General features: G+C 34.8%; 3 protein-coding genes across 3 annotated transcripts; 1 reads left to right on the forward strand and 2 right to left on the reverse strand.

Moving 5' to 3' along the window:
* The first annotated feature begins 211 nt into the window (after positions 1-211).
* On the forward strand, positions 212-5,870 carry LOC122360149 (amine sulfotransferase-like). The gene is made up of 7 exons (XM_043260513.1): positions 212-349; positions 2,010-2,171; positions 2,520-2,728; positions 2,887-3,013; positions 3,106-3,200; positions 4,363-4,543; positions 5,196-5,870. The coding sequence occupies exons 1-7, from the start codon at positions 343-345 to the stop codon at positions 5,324-5,326; spliced, it is 912 nt and encodes a 303-aa protein (XP_043116448.1). The 5' UTR covers positions 212-342; the 3' UTR covers positions 5,327-5,870.
* Positions 5,868-8,769, reverse strand: rwdd1 (RWD domain containing 1). Its single transcript, XM_043260514.1, has 7 exons — positions 8,608-8,769; positions 8,160-8,225; positions 7,313-7,443; positions 7,082-7,225; positions 6,425-6,557; positions 6,279-6,341; positions 5,868-6,175 (listed from the first exon to the last, which is right to left on the reverse strand). Exons 1-7 carry the CDS (start codon positions 8,678-8,680, stop codon positions 6,063-6,065), a joined length of 723 nt encoding a protein of 240 aa, XP_043116449.1. The 5' UTR covers positions 8,681-8,769; the 3' UTR covers positions 5,868-6,062.
* Positions 8,770-9,731: 962 nt separating this feature from the next.
* calhm5.1 (calcium homeostasis modulator family member 5, tandem duplicate 1) lies at positions 9,732-14,768 on the reverse strand. The gene is made up of 2 exons (XM_043259989.1): positions 13,529-14,768; positions 9,732-11,566 (listed from the first exon to the last, which is right to left on the reverse strand). Exons 1-2 carry the CDS (start codon positions 14,084-14,086, stop codon positions 11,177-11,179), a joined length of 948 nt encoding a protein of 315 aa, XP_043115924.1. The 5' UTR covers positions 14,087-14,768; the 3' UTR covers positions 9,732-11,176.
* Between the last annotated feature and the right edge of the window lie 103 nt (positions 14,769-14,871).

Genomic DNA, 14,871 nt, shown 5'->3' on the forward strand with positions numbered 1-14,871 from the left:
TATTAGTTATGATGTGTGTTAGTCTTCGTTTTTTTTAGTTTTTGATTCATTGAATAATCAGCTTGTTTTGTTTTTAAACTACAGTTGTACGCTTATGGTACAGTATGTATTGTCTACACCATCCGTGGTCAGCCTTATGGATTAAAAAAAAATCCTTTTCCCCACCCCATAGGCAAATTTCAAGTAATCACAGATCCTCCCCTTCCTTTTTTTTTTTTTTTTTTTTATTTACCAAATGTTTTAAAATACAGCTCCTTATTTAATCAGAACAGACAACCTGCAAGTCACAGGACGGACAGGAATATCACGGTCCAGAGGAGAGAGACAGACGTACAGACAGAGATGGCAGGTAAGAAACTAACAAAACTAGAAAGAAACAGAAATGCAGCACGCTACAGTTTAGTGCTAACTTTTACACAAACAAGTATCATAAGGCTTATATACAAAAAAGACAATACTAAATCACCAGAGTTCTCTCACATATATTTTTCATCATCATATTTTTCACACTATCTGCTGCCTAAAATGGCATTTTAATATACTTTTTTTTTTATCTTACTCGGTCCGTACAATAAGGTTCGGTAAATATGTTAATATTTAATGGAACTGTTCTTAAATGAACTATGAACCTGTATTTTCAAACGGAGTTTGCCCCAAATCGATCATGAATGGGATAGCAGTCATTTGTAAATTGGCTAAAGTATCTCGAACGCTGGTCTTTGGGCGAGAAACCGCTTAACGTAACATATTTGAGAACGGCATTTATAGTTCTTGTAAAAAGGGAGTCATGTGGTTTTCCATGTTAAACGTTGTAAAGTTCAAGAGCTTTAGTACATCATTCTCGAAGAATGCGTCATGTGAGACAGTAATGTCATTCGCTTTTTCTTCCAGTGTCTAATCTAATGAATGTAGAGGCTGGCTTTCTGTTATTAGATGTGTTCGGCGTGAAGGTACCGCGAGAGCGTATATATACGAGCATATGGAACCATATCTCGCGGTACTTCAATGTTACACACTGCTCGGAGGATGCAGCGCCGCTTCAAGTCGAACACACGTGTTGAGTTGGTCGGCGTGACGGTGTAGTGTCATCTATCTATCTATCTATCTATCTATCTATCTATCTATCTATCTATCTATCTATCTATCTATCTATCTATCTATCTATCTATCTATCTATCTATCTATCTATCTATCTATCTATCTATCTATCTATCTATCTATCTATCTATCTATCTATCTATCTATCTATCTATCTATCTAAAAGAATCAGTCAAGGTTATAGAAATGTGATTATAGGCCATCTATGTATAGCTAATTCATTCAGAAACAAAGCTTGTTCTAGGGCTGCCAACTTTAGAAAATGAAATCAGAGGGGCAATGTGTGTATTCACGAACTTTTAATTCACTTAAGAGATTTTATGCTTTTAAAGGTCCTATATTGTCAAATCTGAAATTTCCTGGAATTACATTGAATTTTGAGAATTTTAAAATAATTTTTACTGTGACCTATTATTTCTGAACATAAAACTTGTACAAGACAAAGCTTGTACGGGATGTAGTTGTAGTTCAGGCATGTTTCAGAAAAATTTGTTTAACATTTTAAATGTTGAAAGCTCCATGTGTGGTACACTTGGAATAGAGTTCTTTAACTAGAGGATTAATAGAGAAAAAAATGATTTAAATCATGTTGTACTTTTTAAGTTGACTAGTTAAAATTGTAAAAAAAAATCGAGAATCGGCCAAATGTTTTGGAAAAAAATCTAGATTTTATTTTTTTTGCAAATTCGCCCAGCCCTACCACAAATATATATTCTTAAAGACATCAACACCTAAAATAAAACTCAAAAAGGTGTACAATAAGGGACCTTTAAATGTAAATTGTGCTTAATTTGTGCAAATATATTGTGATTTTGTGAATGTTCTCTTCTCTTGCCGAATATCTAAATATAGAAACTGACACTGTTTTAAATTTCATTCTATCTTTATATACAAATCTTTTGGTCTCTTAGAGGGTTGCGACCACAGCAGTTGTGAGGCTTTTGAATATAAGCTGGTTCTTCACAGGGGTTTCAAATTGATATCTGGAATCCACTCTCCTGAGGTGGTGGATCAAATACATAACTTTGAGATTCAAGACTCCGATGTCTTTGTCATTACTTACCCAAAATCAGGTAAGAGCGAGAACGTAGCAGCCACATACTGCTAGAAGTGCAATAGCCTATATACAATTACACAACCTTTTATGTGTAACATTACTTCTGTTTTTGGCTGAAAAATTTGTACTGTAATCTTTATCTCAGTCAGACATCTAATATCCTGTTTTCTGTGGGAGTCTGCCTATACCTTTCTTCATAAACCTAAGCGTATACATTTCACAAACTAGTTAATCCCCAAAATGCTTGCTTATTGCACAGATTTAAAATCATAAGCGATCGGTTGCATAAATAGATATCCTCTGTGCAATTAATTTGTGAATCATTAAACGTGTTCTTGCTTCTGTTGATCTCTTTTTTTGGCAGGCACTATTTGGTTGCAGCAAATCCTCAGACTGATGGAGGTCAAGGGAGATGTTACTGCGACAAATGATCAGCTGAATTCTGAGTGTATCCCATGGATGGAACTTATAAAATCTGAGCAACAGTTTGTTTCTGCCCCTTCTCCTAGGATCCATGTCTCTCATCTACCATATAAATTCATGCCATTTGGATTGAAACAAAAGAAGGGCAAGGTGAGATCGCTGCATCTATGTAGCTTCAGTGAAACAATCGAGTCTTACCATTGGACTGTTTCATTATCACTGCTGCTTTCTATTGCAGCCTCTTTAGAATTTATCAGTGTATTGTAAATGTTTACATGATCTCTTTTACTCTTCTTAATGACTAATAGGTCATCTACGTAGCCAGAAATCCAAAGGATGTTTTGGTGTCTTACTTCCATTTTCACAAATATGCAAATATGCTGGAGACCCCAAAAGACTTTGATGATTTTTTTGAGAAATTCATGAAAGGAAATGGTAAACAAAATACCTTTTCGTTAATCCAAGTTGCATTTTCAGTCAAATAAACAGTTCGATCAACAATCCTTATTGAATATCATTTGTTTCAGTTTTTGGTGACTGCTGGTTTGAGCATGTCAAGAGCTGGTGCTCCCACAAAGACGAGATGAACTTCTTGTATATTACATATGAGGAGATGATCAAGGTTTGACTGCTTTACTTGTTTTTACTGATAAATGAGATAAACTACTGTTTGGCATCAGATTTTTGTTAAACAAATAAATTGGTGCTGTCAATCGATTATTCACATTCTTGTATGTTTATTATGTATATATAAATGCACATGCATACAGTTTCTATTTTCAAAAAAATTATGTGCATATTTATATTCATATAATATTATATATATTAATACATGTTTCTGAAATATATACATGCACGTGTGTGTATTTATAGATAATAAATATACACAGCAGGCACACATGTCAACAAAAATGTATTTTGGATGCGATTAATCACAATTGTCTGACAGCACTAAAATGAATTAAATTATTCAGCATTCTAATTAAATACTATTCCTTTAAACCTTCTATTTAGCAAAGATTCCTGAAAATGTATCATAAGCAGTTTTTTTACAAAAAATACTACTTGGACGAACAGCAACAATTCATTTTTTCCTCTGTAATTTAGATATCAAGTTTTGTATTCATCAGTATTGTTACTTGAAATAAAATAAATTAATTTAAATGTAAAAAAGACTTGAAAAATTGTATTTTAGTTGCCAAAGCATAATTTATTTTAAGTTACATTACATAGATTATATATATATATATATATATATATATATATAGAGATATATAGAGAGAGAGAGAGAGAGAGAAGAGATAACTAATAAAACTAATAACTAATAAAACTGACAAAATTACTAAAATCTCAAAATTAGAATGAAAACAGATAATATAAATATAACTTGTTCAAAATGTTGTTAAAAACTAATAATATTTTAATAGTTTTTTTTTTTCAAATTTTGAGTAAAAAAAATTAATCTAATACAATAATGATTACATTTACAATTAAAGAAGAAAGTGTTTCCTTTTTGTTTATTCCTTAAATTATCTTCGTCTTGAAAAGCTCTAAATATGTCTTAAATTTGCTATCATTACATCTCCAAACCCCTTACATTTTTCTTTCACTGTATTTCTGATCAAAAATATGCAGACTCGGTCAAGAGGCTTCTTTCAAAGAATTTTAAAATGTATTTAAAATCTTTAAACATTTGACCCCCATATCTGTACATTTCTTAACCTCAGAATGGGAGGATCAGTCCAGAATTGCTAATGCAACTTATTAACAGTGCGTGTTTACAGGACTTGCGGTCAGTGGTTGAAAAGATTGCTTCATTCTTGGGAAAGAACTTGACACCACAGCAGCTGAATAATGTTGTTGAGCAAAGTACCTTCAAAATTATGAAGAACAATCCTCAGGCCAATTACCAGCATATCCCTGACATTCTGCTGAACCACAAGCTGGGATCATTTATGAGGAAAGGTATATGCACAGATTAAGTATAATTATAAAGTTGGCTACCGGTATCAGTTTCTCGTGAAAATGAAGATTCTGTCGTCATTTACTCTCATTACCCTCATGCTGCTCGAAACCAGTCTGACGCAGTAGTCACTGACAGCCTTTTTTCCATACTGCAAAAATAAACGGTGGCTGCTGATTCAGATCTTTTGTGTTCCTCAGAAGTAAGTTGCAGGTGTTTGAACACATGAGGGTGAGTAAATAATGACAGAATCTTCATTTAATAATCACAAGGATTTTTACTCGCCTACTAATTTTACTTTATCTGTGTTCATTTTTGGCTTGACTATCTGTTTCTTGAGACTCTAACAAACCACAGTATCTGTTGAAAGTGTTTACACCCATCTTATCATTCCTACAGTGAAGTTCTATTTTGTTAGTCATTAAATGCATGTAAGAATTGCATCTGTTTTAAACATGTCAATACAGCCACCAATCTTTTCCACTGAGTAATTTGAATGGTTTTAACTCGTTTAGTTATTGACTAGATAACTGTGTGTGTGTGTATAATATATATATATATATATATATATATATATATATATATATATATATATATATATATATATATATATATATATATACACATATAACCTCACTGCTTAACTCTGAACAGGAACTGTTGGTGACTGGAAGACCTGCTTCACCGAGGCACAGAATGAGAGGTTTGACAAAGTGTACCAACAGAAGATGAAGGACGTTCCTCTTACCTTCATTTGGGACATGAGTGAGCTCATCACACCATGATTTATTCAGCAGGGTTTGAAATCAGAAAAAAAAACCCACAACACCCCTAATTGTTGTGATTAGTAATATATGCAATATTAAGTACAAACCGGTATCTTATTTGTTTCCTGTATTGTAGAAATGTAAAGTTCAAGGAAGCTTAAGAGACAGAAACCAGACCTAAATCACTGCTGTCCTCTTTCAGGACACTTTTTTAGCAATTACCATTTGAAATAAGTGTTTGTATAAAAATATTAAATTATAAATCTGTTGCTTGTGCTTTTTCTTTAATTAAACGAACAACTGTTTCAGCTAAAAGCTAAATGAAAGAGTTAAATATTAATACATATAATACAATAAATTTAATGTCAATTAGACACACTGAAGTAGTATGACTTATAAGATTTTAATACTTCATTTTTTTTTTTAGCATCAATTTAATGTTGAACCTTTTTGTTAACTGCTTTTATTGTGTATATACAGAGAGCATGAATGATTGGTCACATCTCTGGAAAACATCAGCCTTATGTAAATCTTGTGTAAATAAAGCCATTCAGCAGAATAAGAGAATGTTTTTAATAGTAATAATTGTGACATGACACTGGGTTTGACAGTTATTGTAAAATATGCTGCAACAAAAATGGTAGTGACTGAAAAAGTTTGTTTAGAACCGGTGAGCTGAAGTCCTGCTCCATGAGGCCGCTACAGAGGATGTTGGCATCGAAATCATTCATGTCAGGTTGAGAGTTAACACAATTCAGTCTTCATCACTGCCTAAGTCCAGTGGGTTGAAATCAGGGTCATCCTCCTCCAAGTCCAAATCATCCATGTCTTGAAACAGCGACTCGTCTACTTCTACGCTATTTCCAACTAGAACAAAAAAAGCAAGGACAATCGAGTTCAAGTTTCAAAAATTAAATGGCATCCTGAATGATTACTTGGATACACAACAATAATAACGGAGAGTGCTTACCGTCCTCCAAGAACTGGATATCTGACGTGTCAAGATTGTGATCTCTCTCAAAGAGCTGTTTTCCTGCACATAAAAAGTAAAACGGGACGTAAAAAAGGTGCTTCAGATTGGAGTTTATATGCTGCTTTTAATAGTTTTCAAATCACCTGTGAGTTTTCCCTTTCCTGACTGATCGTCTTCCTTTTGCCTTTTCTTCCTTACCTCTGCCATTTCTTGTTCGAATTTTGCTTTCCATGATAAGAAGTTCTCAATCGTGACCACAGTGCCCTGGAATGCACGCTGAGAAAAAAACAACCAAAAGAACTTTTTTAATATTTCATTATCAATGATAGCTATGTAACCGATAATAAATGTAATCTTCAAAGCAAAAGCATTCTATAGAGTGTACAATAGCAACAAGTGTACAGTTGGGTAGGTCGCTTTTAACCCAATCAGAAACATTTTGTTAGTCTTCATGGCCCCCTTCTGGTAGAAGCTGTAATTACACATTTAGCACAATAACTTTGGCAGCCTTCCAAAATTAAAAAGTATTGTGTTTGATTTGAAGCAGCCTTGCAGCAATTGATCGGTGCATGACATCAATGTACCGCAAGATCGATTACAAATAGCATATGAAACCATTAGCTGTCAAAAGCTGATGGCCTTTTGTTTTTTTTTAATCAGCTTTTTGAACGCTTATTCTGACGGCACCCATTCACTTAGTGAGCAACTGGGAAATAACCTCATATAAATCGGTGGTGGAATAGATTTTCATTTTGGGGTGAAATGCTCCTTTACATTCAGAGGACATGTTCAATACATACCGTCTCAGCTTCTTCGGCCTCCCTTTCTTTTTTTAGTTTTTCTTCTTCTCTTCTGTTCTTAATCTGGTCAATTATTTCATTTAGTTTCTCCTGCACAGCTGTAACCAATGTGAATATCATAACCATTCCCAGGTTTTCTTCAGCCTACAAAAGAAAGAGGTTATAAGAATGGACTAAAATGGAGTAAAGAAATACTCCACACTGGTATGTGCACTTGTCATGTGTGCAGACCTGTTGTTTTAAAAGCGTTAGAATGTCTTCTGTGTCCGAATCTTCCAGGTTCTCCTGTGAGAAGATCTCCCACAGAGGGGGTTCGTCTGGATATTTCTCCACATATGTAAACTTAAGGGTCACCTCCACCGCTACAACACAGAAATCAGTAATGTTAGAATTTTGAAGTCGCTTCGGGCCTACTTATGTATCATATTTAATACAACAATTTCTAGGGCCTCAATTACCAACAAGAAAAAAAAAATGGTACACATCTTTTATTTGTATTTTGTCTCTCTCTCTCTTTTTTTTTAAGTGTTTATTATTTTAAAAATGTCCAAAATGAGTGAAAACTGATTTTTATAAAGAGCAGTAATAAAAATAACTAATACTGTTGAAATTAAAAGTTGTCCAGTAAATGCATTTACTTAATTATCTATACATTATGCTTAAGAAAAAAAAAAAGCTTTTGAGCAATGGTTCCCTCTCAGTCAACATTGTACTGAATTGCATTATACATATTACTGGCCAAAATAAAAACCAGAGCGCTTTGATCATTAACAACTAAGCATTATCAGGAGATTTAGAGTGATATTTACATGCATTTTATGTAAGCAGTCTGTTGCAATTACATTATATATCAGAATTTCATCTTTTTAGCTGCAAAAATATCAGCAACTGGTCCCAAATGACATATTTTGCTTAGTCTGGGCAGTGTTTTTCCCTCCTTAGTTTTCTTCTATATCACATTGTATGAACCACAAAAAGCTGATATATCAGATACGACAGTTTAGAAGGTTAATGATAGTAAAAAACACTGTAACATACATAACATAACACTGACATGATGATACTAAAGCAGACTTACTCTCTTCATTTTCTCCCGCATCAGAAGTAACTGTGATGGTGAAGCTTGTGGGCTCATCGGAAAGCACTGCGTGATATTGTAAGTAAAGACAAAAAAATATATATATACAGAGTTCACTATTATTTATCACAGCGTGGAAGTAAACAGATATGGGTGACCACCAACCACAGACTGAAGCAGTTCTTCCACAATTAATTCAAAGCAGAACGTAACATAAATCTGACACAACTTATGCTTGACATCTTATTGCTTGCCATCGGTTATCGTTTGCTTTGTTTCTTAACCTTCGACAGCTTAATATGCTGCTATAAAAAATGATATCAAAGAGATACCAGAGTCGCTCGTATGTTTAACTAACTTTGTTTCATGAAAAGCTAACTGTTAGTTAGCTAACGAACAGCGTGGCCAATTTATAGGCACGAAACATAAACTTTGCTGTCAATCTTACCTGTAAACGAGTCTGGGTAAATGGACTCTATTGCTTCTAGTTCATTCCTTTGCTCCTCGCCGTAGTCTGTCATTTTATGTCACAAATGTCCATAGATTATAGCCTGCATGGAAGAAACGTGTGCTAAGGCCCGGCTGGCATCGATGCTGTCTGCGATCACCAGTAATGTCTGAATGTCTTGGTTTGGGAGGGGGGTAAATCACACCCCGATTTTACTTGCTCCGCTGGACATTGGTGACATTGTAGTAATTCATGCTGTCACACTATTGAATTTATTTTAAAAGGCTGTATATAAAGTAGACAATGGATAAAAATAAACGCGTGAAAAGGCTTGTTTCTGGCATGGATTGCAAAGCCTGGCGGTCCAGCCACTTTCCTCTAAACTGCCTTTCCACAATCAAAGCAAGTTTATTTTTATGCAATATATTTAATATAAATTAAAACATGTAATTATATCATTTTAAATCCCAACCTTTAGAAGTCAATTTATAATCTGTGTCTTTTATTAATACTTATTAATCTGGTACTTAGCTACACAAACGTTTTCACAGAATGGATTGGGATTTATTAATTACATTTACATATACATTTAGTCATTTAGCAGACGCTTTTATCCAAAGCGACGTACAAATGAGGTAGACGATAGAAGCAATTTAAATCAACAAAAGGGCAGTAGTGCATAAGTGCTCTGAGTGGGGTCTTGGCTTACTTAACGCAGACACAAGGCTTTTTTTTATTATTATAAAGAATAGGAAAGAACAAGATAGGAAAGAGCAGGAGAAGAAGAAGAAAGTGCTACCGATGTTGGGTCAAGTGTAAACGAAAAAGATGAGTTTTGAGTTGGTTTTTGAAGATTGCTAGCGACTCTGCTGCCCTAGTGGCAGTTAAGCAGACTGGTTATAGAGTAGTTTTATTGATAATGCATTTATTGATTATATAGGCAAAAACAGAAATGTAGGTTTTTCTGGATATGGTTTTGTCTTGTCAAGCATGTTGAAACAGCGTGAACCAGCTTGAACATACTTTTACACTTTTGCAGAAGTAGCTACTGGCACAGACTGTTAATGTTACAATTACACCGGCTTGGCCATAGCCATCTTGGTAAGGTATAGAAGAGGCTAAACTTACAAACACACTTTTTTATTGTTAACCAGCAATACATTTTAATTGGTCATTTACCAGTTAAACAAACAAGGATTGTGTAGGTTGCCTTTTTTTCAGCAGGGTAGAAGAAAGTATACATTTTCTGCATTTTTTTAAAAGCCCAAACAATATACATTCATACCATAAATGCAAATAATAAAAAATAGTATAAATACATAGGCAAGGTAACAAAAAAAAACAAATACAAAAAATGTTAGCTTTCAGAACAAATATATATCATTTGTTATTTAAATCAGAGCAAGCAGACGGACTGTGTGCTTGTCATTGTAGTTCCTTGTTGTCATTTGTAGTTCCATTTGGTGAACGATTCATTCATTCAACTTTATTTGTATTGTAACAGATTTTGTTAGTACAACTTAGATTGTTTTTTGACATTGACATTGCCTGTGCTGCTTAAACTTCATTTTAAGATGTTACATGATCAGTGCTGTCAAACAATTCATTGCAATTATTTGCATCCAAAAAGTTTTTGTTTACATTACATTTATGTACTGTGTATATCTATTATGTATATATAAATACACACACATGCATGTATATATTTAAGAAAAATTAGTTATTATATATTAGTTATTATATATATTGTTATTATATTGTGTTACCCCTGTCCTTTTGCTTTTAAAGGAAAGAACCTTGAGCAAAGACATAGGTCAGCTGCTATATATCTCATAGCTTTGTACACAAGACTGTGGCTCTGACTCAATTTTAATGCCATTAGTTATTAGGCTACATTTTGTTACACACTCAACTTTAACTTTAAACTTACATTGAATAACACAGTTTATTTATGTATTTGGTAATTAGTTTCACTGACTATTAACCTGAGTATATTTACTTCTCTTTCACAACAGTGCAGGAAATGCATACCACAGAAATGCCGGAAACCACTACCTTACTATGTGAAATATTTGTGACATTCTGTAGTAACTGGACCTTGCTTTCTTGAAAAGCTATACTAAGAGAACCTTATTTTGATCACAAGGGCTCCATTTGTAGGTCAAAACTACTAGAGAAATGAGCGTTGGGGACTCTGAATGTGGGTTTCCTGTTTGTCAAATCTTCTGCTTAAAACCAGCAGAGGAAATGAGCATTGTGGTTAACATGTTTTTAATTTTGCTGTTTGACATAGATACAATTTGACATCATTGTTGATTTAACAATGAATGACAAATACCCTGAGAATTTATTTTTCTTTTTAGACTTTGTAAATCCTGAAATACAACATTCAGACAGCATGCAAATTGAACGTTGTTTGGGAAGTGTCAAAAAAATCTGTCATCGTCTCTTTATAGGGCCTGAGATCTGTGTTGGTTCACTGATATAAAGGTGTAAAACTGTAAGTATTTGCTGTTTGAATAGTGCAAAGACCACTTCCACTTCATTTCATTTACTAGTCCATGTCTCTCTATGTCATCTCGATGCCATCTAGCCCCTCTAGAACTGGACGCTTCTCAGGGCTGTAGTCCCTGTCTGTGCGCTCCACATATCTCTGAAGTGTGCTGTAGTACTGTTCACTTTGCTTAAAAGTGTATACAGCAGAGATCTCTTCCCAGGCCTTGTGATTCGGAAAGGGAAATGGTTCAGGACTTTTGTTGTCAAAGAAACTCTTGAGGTTTCTCTCCGCCAGTTTGGTGGCATAATCTTCTGCGTACACCTCAAACTTTTCCTTTTCCTTCTCCATGTAGATCTTCTGGAAAGTTAACTGAAGGTAGCTTACTTTAGAGCGACAGTTCTTAAAGCATGTTCCAATTAGGGCTACTGTTGCTGATATGATAATGATAGACCAACCGAGGATCTGTGGAGATATCAATCAACTGAATGTTAGAAGACAGAATACTTTATACAGTAGGTTATTATAGCACAATTTATGAATGGAATATGGCAAGCAAAAAGATAAATTGCATTTGTGAAAATTTTAGCTAAACTTAGACAGAAATCTTTTTCTGCCAAGGGAAAACTTTCACTCTCAAGATTTGGTCATATTCACCCTTGTTCGGCTATGCGAAATCCAGTCATTCCAATAGGAATTCACACATATATGTGGGATATACTGCACTGGGGTGAAGGGTTACAAATTCACATGACATTGCAGTGCTAAAAAAATGTTGTGTTTACACGCATTTTTAAACATTGATTTAAAACTAATTGATTTTAAGATGCTGAAATGCAATCAGCAATGAAAGAAAACTCATTCACTGTATGTATGCTTTCACAATGCTCATAGGGCATGTGTCACGTCTTTGGACTCTTTTGTTGTTGTTTTTGTCGTGTTCCGTGTGACCTACTTTAGTTAATTGTCTTTATCGTCTTCAGCCGTGTCTTGCTAATTTAGTCATATTACGTTGTGTATTTAAGTCCTGTGTGTTTAAGTTCACGTTTGTCAGATCGTCAAGGTTTTTACGTGTGGTTTATGTTCTGCCAGTCTGCCTGCCTGCCTGTATATTATTATTTTGTCTGTTTGAAGAGGATTAAACCTGTTTAAGTTTAATTATTCGCGTTTAGTGCTCCTTCACGCTAAACCACAGCATGGGGAACTAAAAGGGAACTAAAATCAAAATTCACTAGATCTTTGACATAGAGGTCATTGTACTATAAAAACATCTTGTGAGTTTCAGAACTCAAACTTTTTGTTAATTTAAAAATAGCTTATATTATGTCTCTCATTTTTCAGTGTTATAAAATCACCTTAAAATATCATAAAAAAAGGGAATTGAAGTTTTTATTTCAAAAGAGATTTTAGAGGAGGGACACCTGCTCTACTAATGCAAGATTACAACTTATAAAGTGCTGCATAGGTTACACTATACCAAAACTAAACTCAATAAAATTAACTGTTCAGTTTCCCCATTATGTGATATGTGGGAGCTCTGATGGGACACATGCTCATACTTTTTGTTTTTGCCCTGAGATTTCTGAGTTTTGGAAGAATATTTTCCGGTACTAGAGACCTTTTGGAGAAGATATCAGTCCAGATCTTGAATAAGCTCTGTTTGGATGTTCTGACCACACTTTAACGTTGATACATTATAAGCAATTGTCTCTAATGTTTGGTATGATGGTGGCTAATAAGGTGATTTTAGAATTTTGCATTGAAAGTACACTCTACCAACCAGTTTTCATAAATGGCTGAAAGCTGCCCTCAAGCCTGAAAGGATTGACCTATATAAAACATGTTATTCAATTTGGAACTCCTTCCTTATTTATCTTTTTAACAGTTAAAGGTTTTTTGAGCACTTATGTAATATGGATAACTCAAATATTATGATTTCTCTCCCTGTTAAATATTCTGTTTAAGTTTGATGGTTTGGTTAAAGGTGTATTTACCTGTATCTGGTGTGTGTGTGTGTGTGTATGTTTTGTGAGGGTAGTTTATGTATAGCATTCTTTTTGCATGCAGTTTATGGGATTTGTGTTGTGTTTTCATAAAACCTGTCAGAAATACTGTCATTAAAAAAAGCTTATATTTAAGGAAACTAAAAGACAATGCTGTGAAAAATGTAGACTTTCAAACATACACAAGCCAATCACAACAGTAGGTGTTCACTTCTGAGTCTACAATCCGCCACACCTATTTAAACAGACAGCTCTGGTGTGTGTGGTCAAAAACAAGACAGGAAGCATATTATTTCTACAAAACAATTCTGATAAACAGTTACCGTGGCAGATGAAAAACATTCTAAAATATCAGATTAGAATGAAGTATTCCAGAAAAAAGTCATATGTGAAAAACAAGACAAAAGGGAGGGTCTCCGCTCACCTGTGACTGGGCTCGTAACATCAACAGCAGTTCCATGTTTTCATTCGGAGGCAGTTGGGACTTGCTGCAGGGAATTCGGGGGAGCTCGTCCTGGCACGTACGTGTCTTATTTTTGCAGAACATTTGCACCACCATATTTTCATGCAGACCACTAACAGCACACTCATAAAAAGTTCCATTTAACAAAGCTACACTAAGCCACATGATAGGAGCAATGCAGGCTCCAGATAGCACTTTCACAAACACCTGCAAACATCCCATAAAGTTACCCCTTGGGCACAGTTTGAAAGGGTTGAGACAACACCCAGTATATAACCGCCAAAGACGTGTGCTAACAAAGAGTCCAATCGCCAGCAAGACAACAGCAGGGCCGATCAGAAAAGTTAATCCATAGGCAAAATTCTGTCTGCGGTTGCACGGACACTGAAAAGACACCATGGAGAAAATTCGTTCACTGCCTATTGTCAAAATAGCCATGAAGCTGTAGCCAATAGTGGTCTTCTGGTTGGTCAGGAATTTTAGGACAGTCTTAAAAGAATCCATAGCTGGTACAGACATAGCTCCAAATAAGCTGCTGAACTGAAAGAGATGATCTGTGCTTTGGCACTCCCTTTTCTCAATCTCTTATTTCACTTTGTTTTCCACACTTCCTTTATCTCTTCCTTTTCTTTCTCTGGCTTCCCCACAGCCCATCAGATCCCTCCCCTGTCCATCCTTTTCCTCCTCCCATTCAGTGAAGGACCAAAACCAGCCCATCAGGTTCTGCCAGAAGTCACAACAGACTACAGATGTGTTTCCACATCATGCAACGGCAGTCAAACAAATAAAATACCAACAATGCCATTTTTGTTTCAGTAAAAAGCTGAGCTTTGCGACTGACAATGTGCTTTTTATTTTTGGAATACCAGAATATGGAGGTTGGTATCAACGGAATTTGGAAATCTAGAGGCTGGGACGGCAGATTAGTGCGTGTTATGTCAAACAAAGAGGTTTATTGCAACACAATGCTTGTTAAAATAGGAAGTGATTCATTCTGGTTTTGTATTAGACGTCAGTTTCTGTTCTGCGCTATAGTGCCCTGCTCTTCTCCCTTAAACACTTCACTTTAATGCTAACCGCAAATGGTAAATATTGATTTTTTTGAGTGAGCTTTCAGCAGTGTTATTTTCAAATTATACATGATTACTTCATGAAAAACGCATTAATGTACTTCCTGTTGAAATATGAGATCACAAATCGTCATGTGGATGATGCAAATTGAAGTGACGCCAGTCTAGCATTATAATGTAACTCTTCGTACAGTCCTTTTAGAAATATTCAGAGCACAGCTGTACTAAATACTA

The sequence above is a fragment of the Puntigrus tetrazona genome, chromosome 16 (genome assembly GCF_018831695.1).
Source record: "Puntigrus tetrazona isolate hp1 chromosome 16, ASM1883169v1, whole genome shotgun sequence".
Classification (NCBI taxonomy): Eukaryota; Metazoa; Chordata; class Actinopteri; order Cypriniformes; family Cyprinidae; genus Puntigrus; species Puntigrus tetrazona.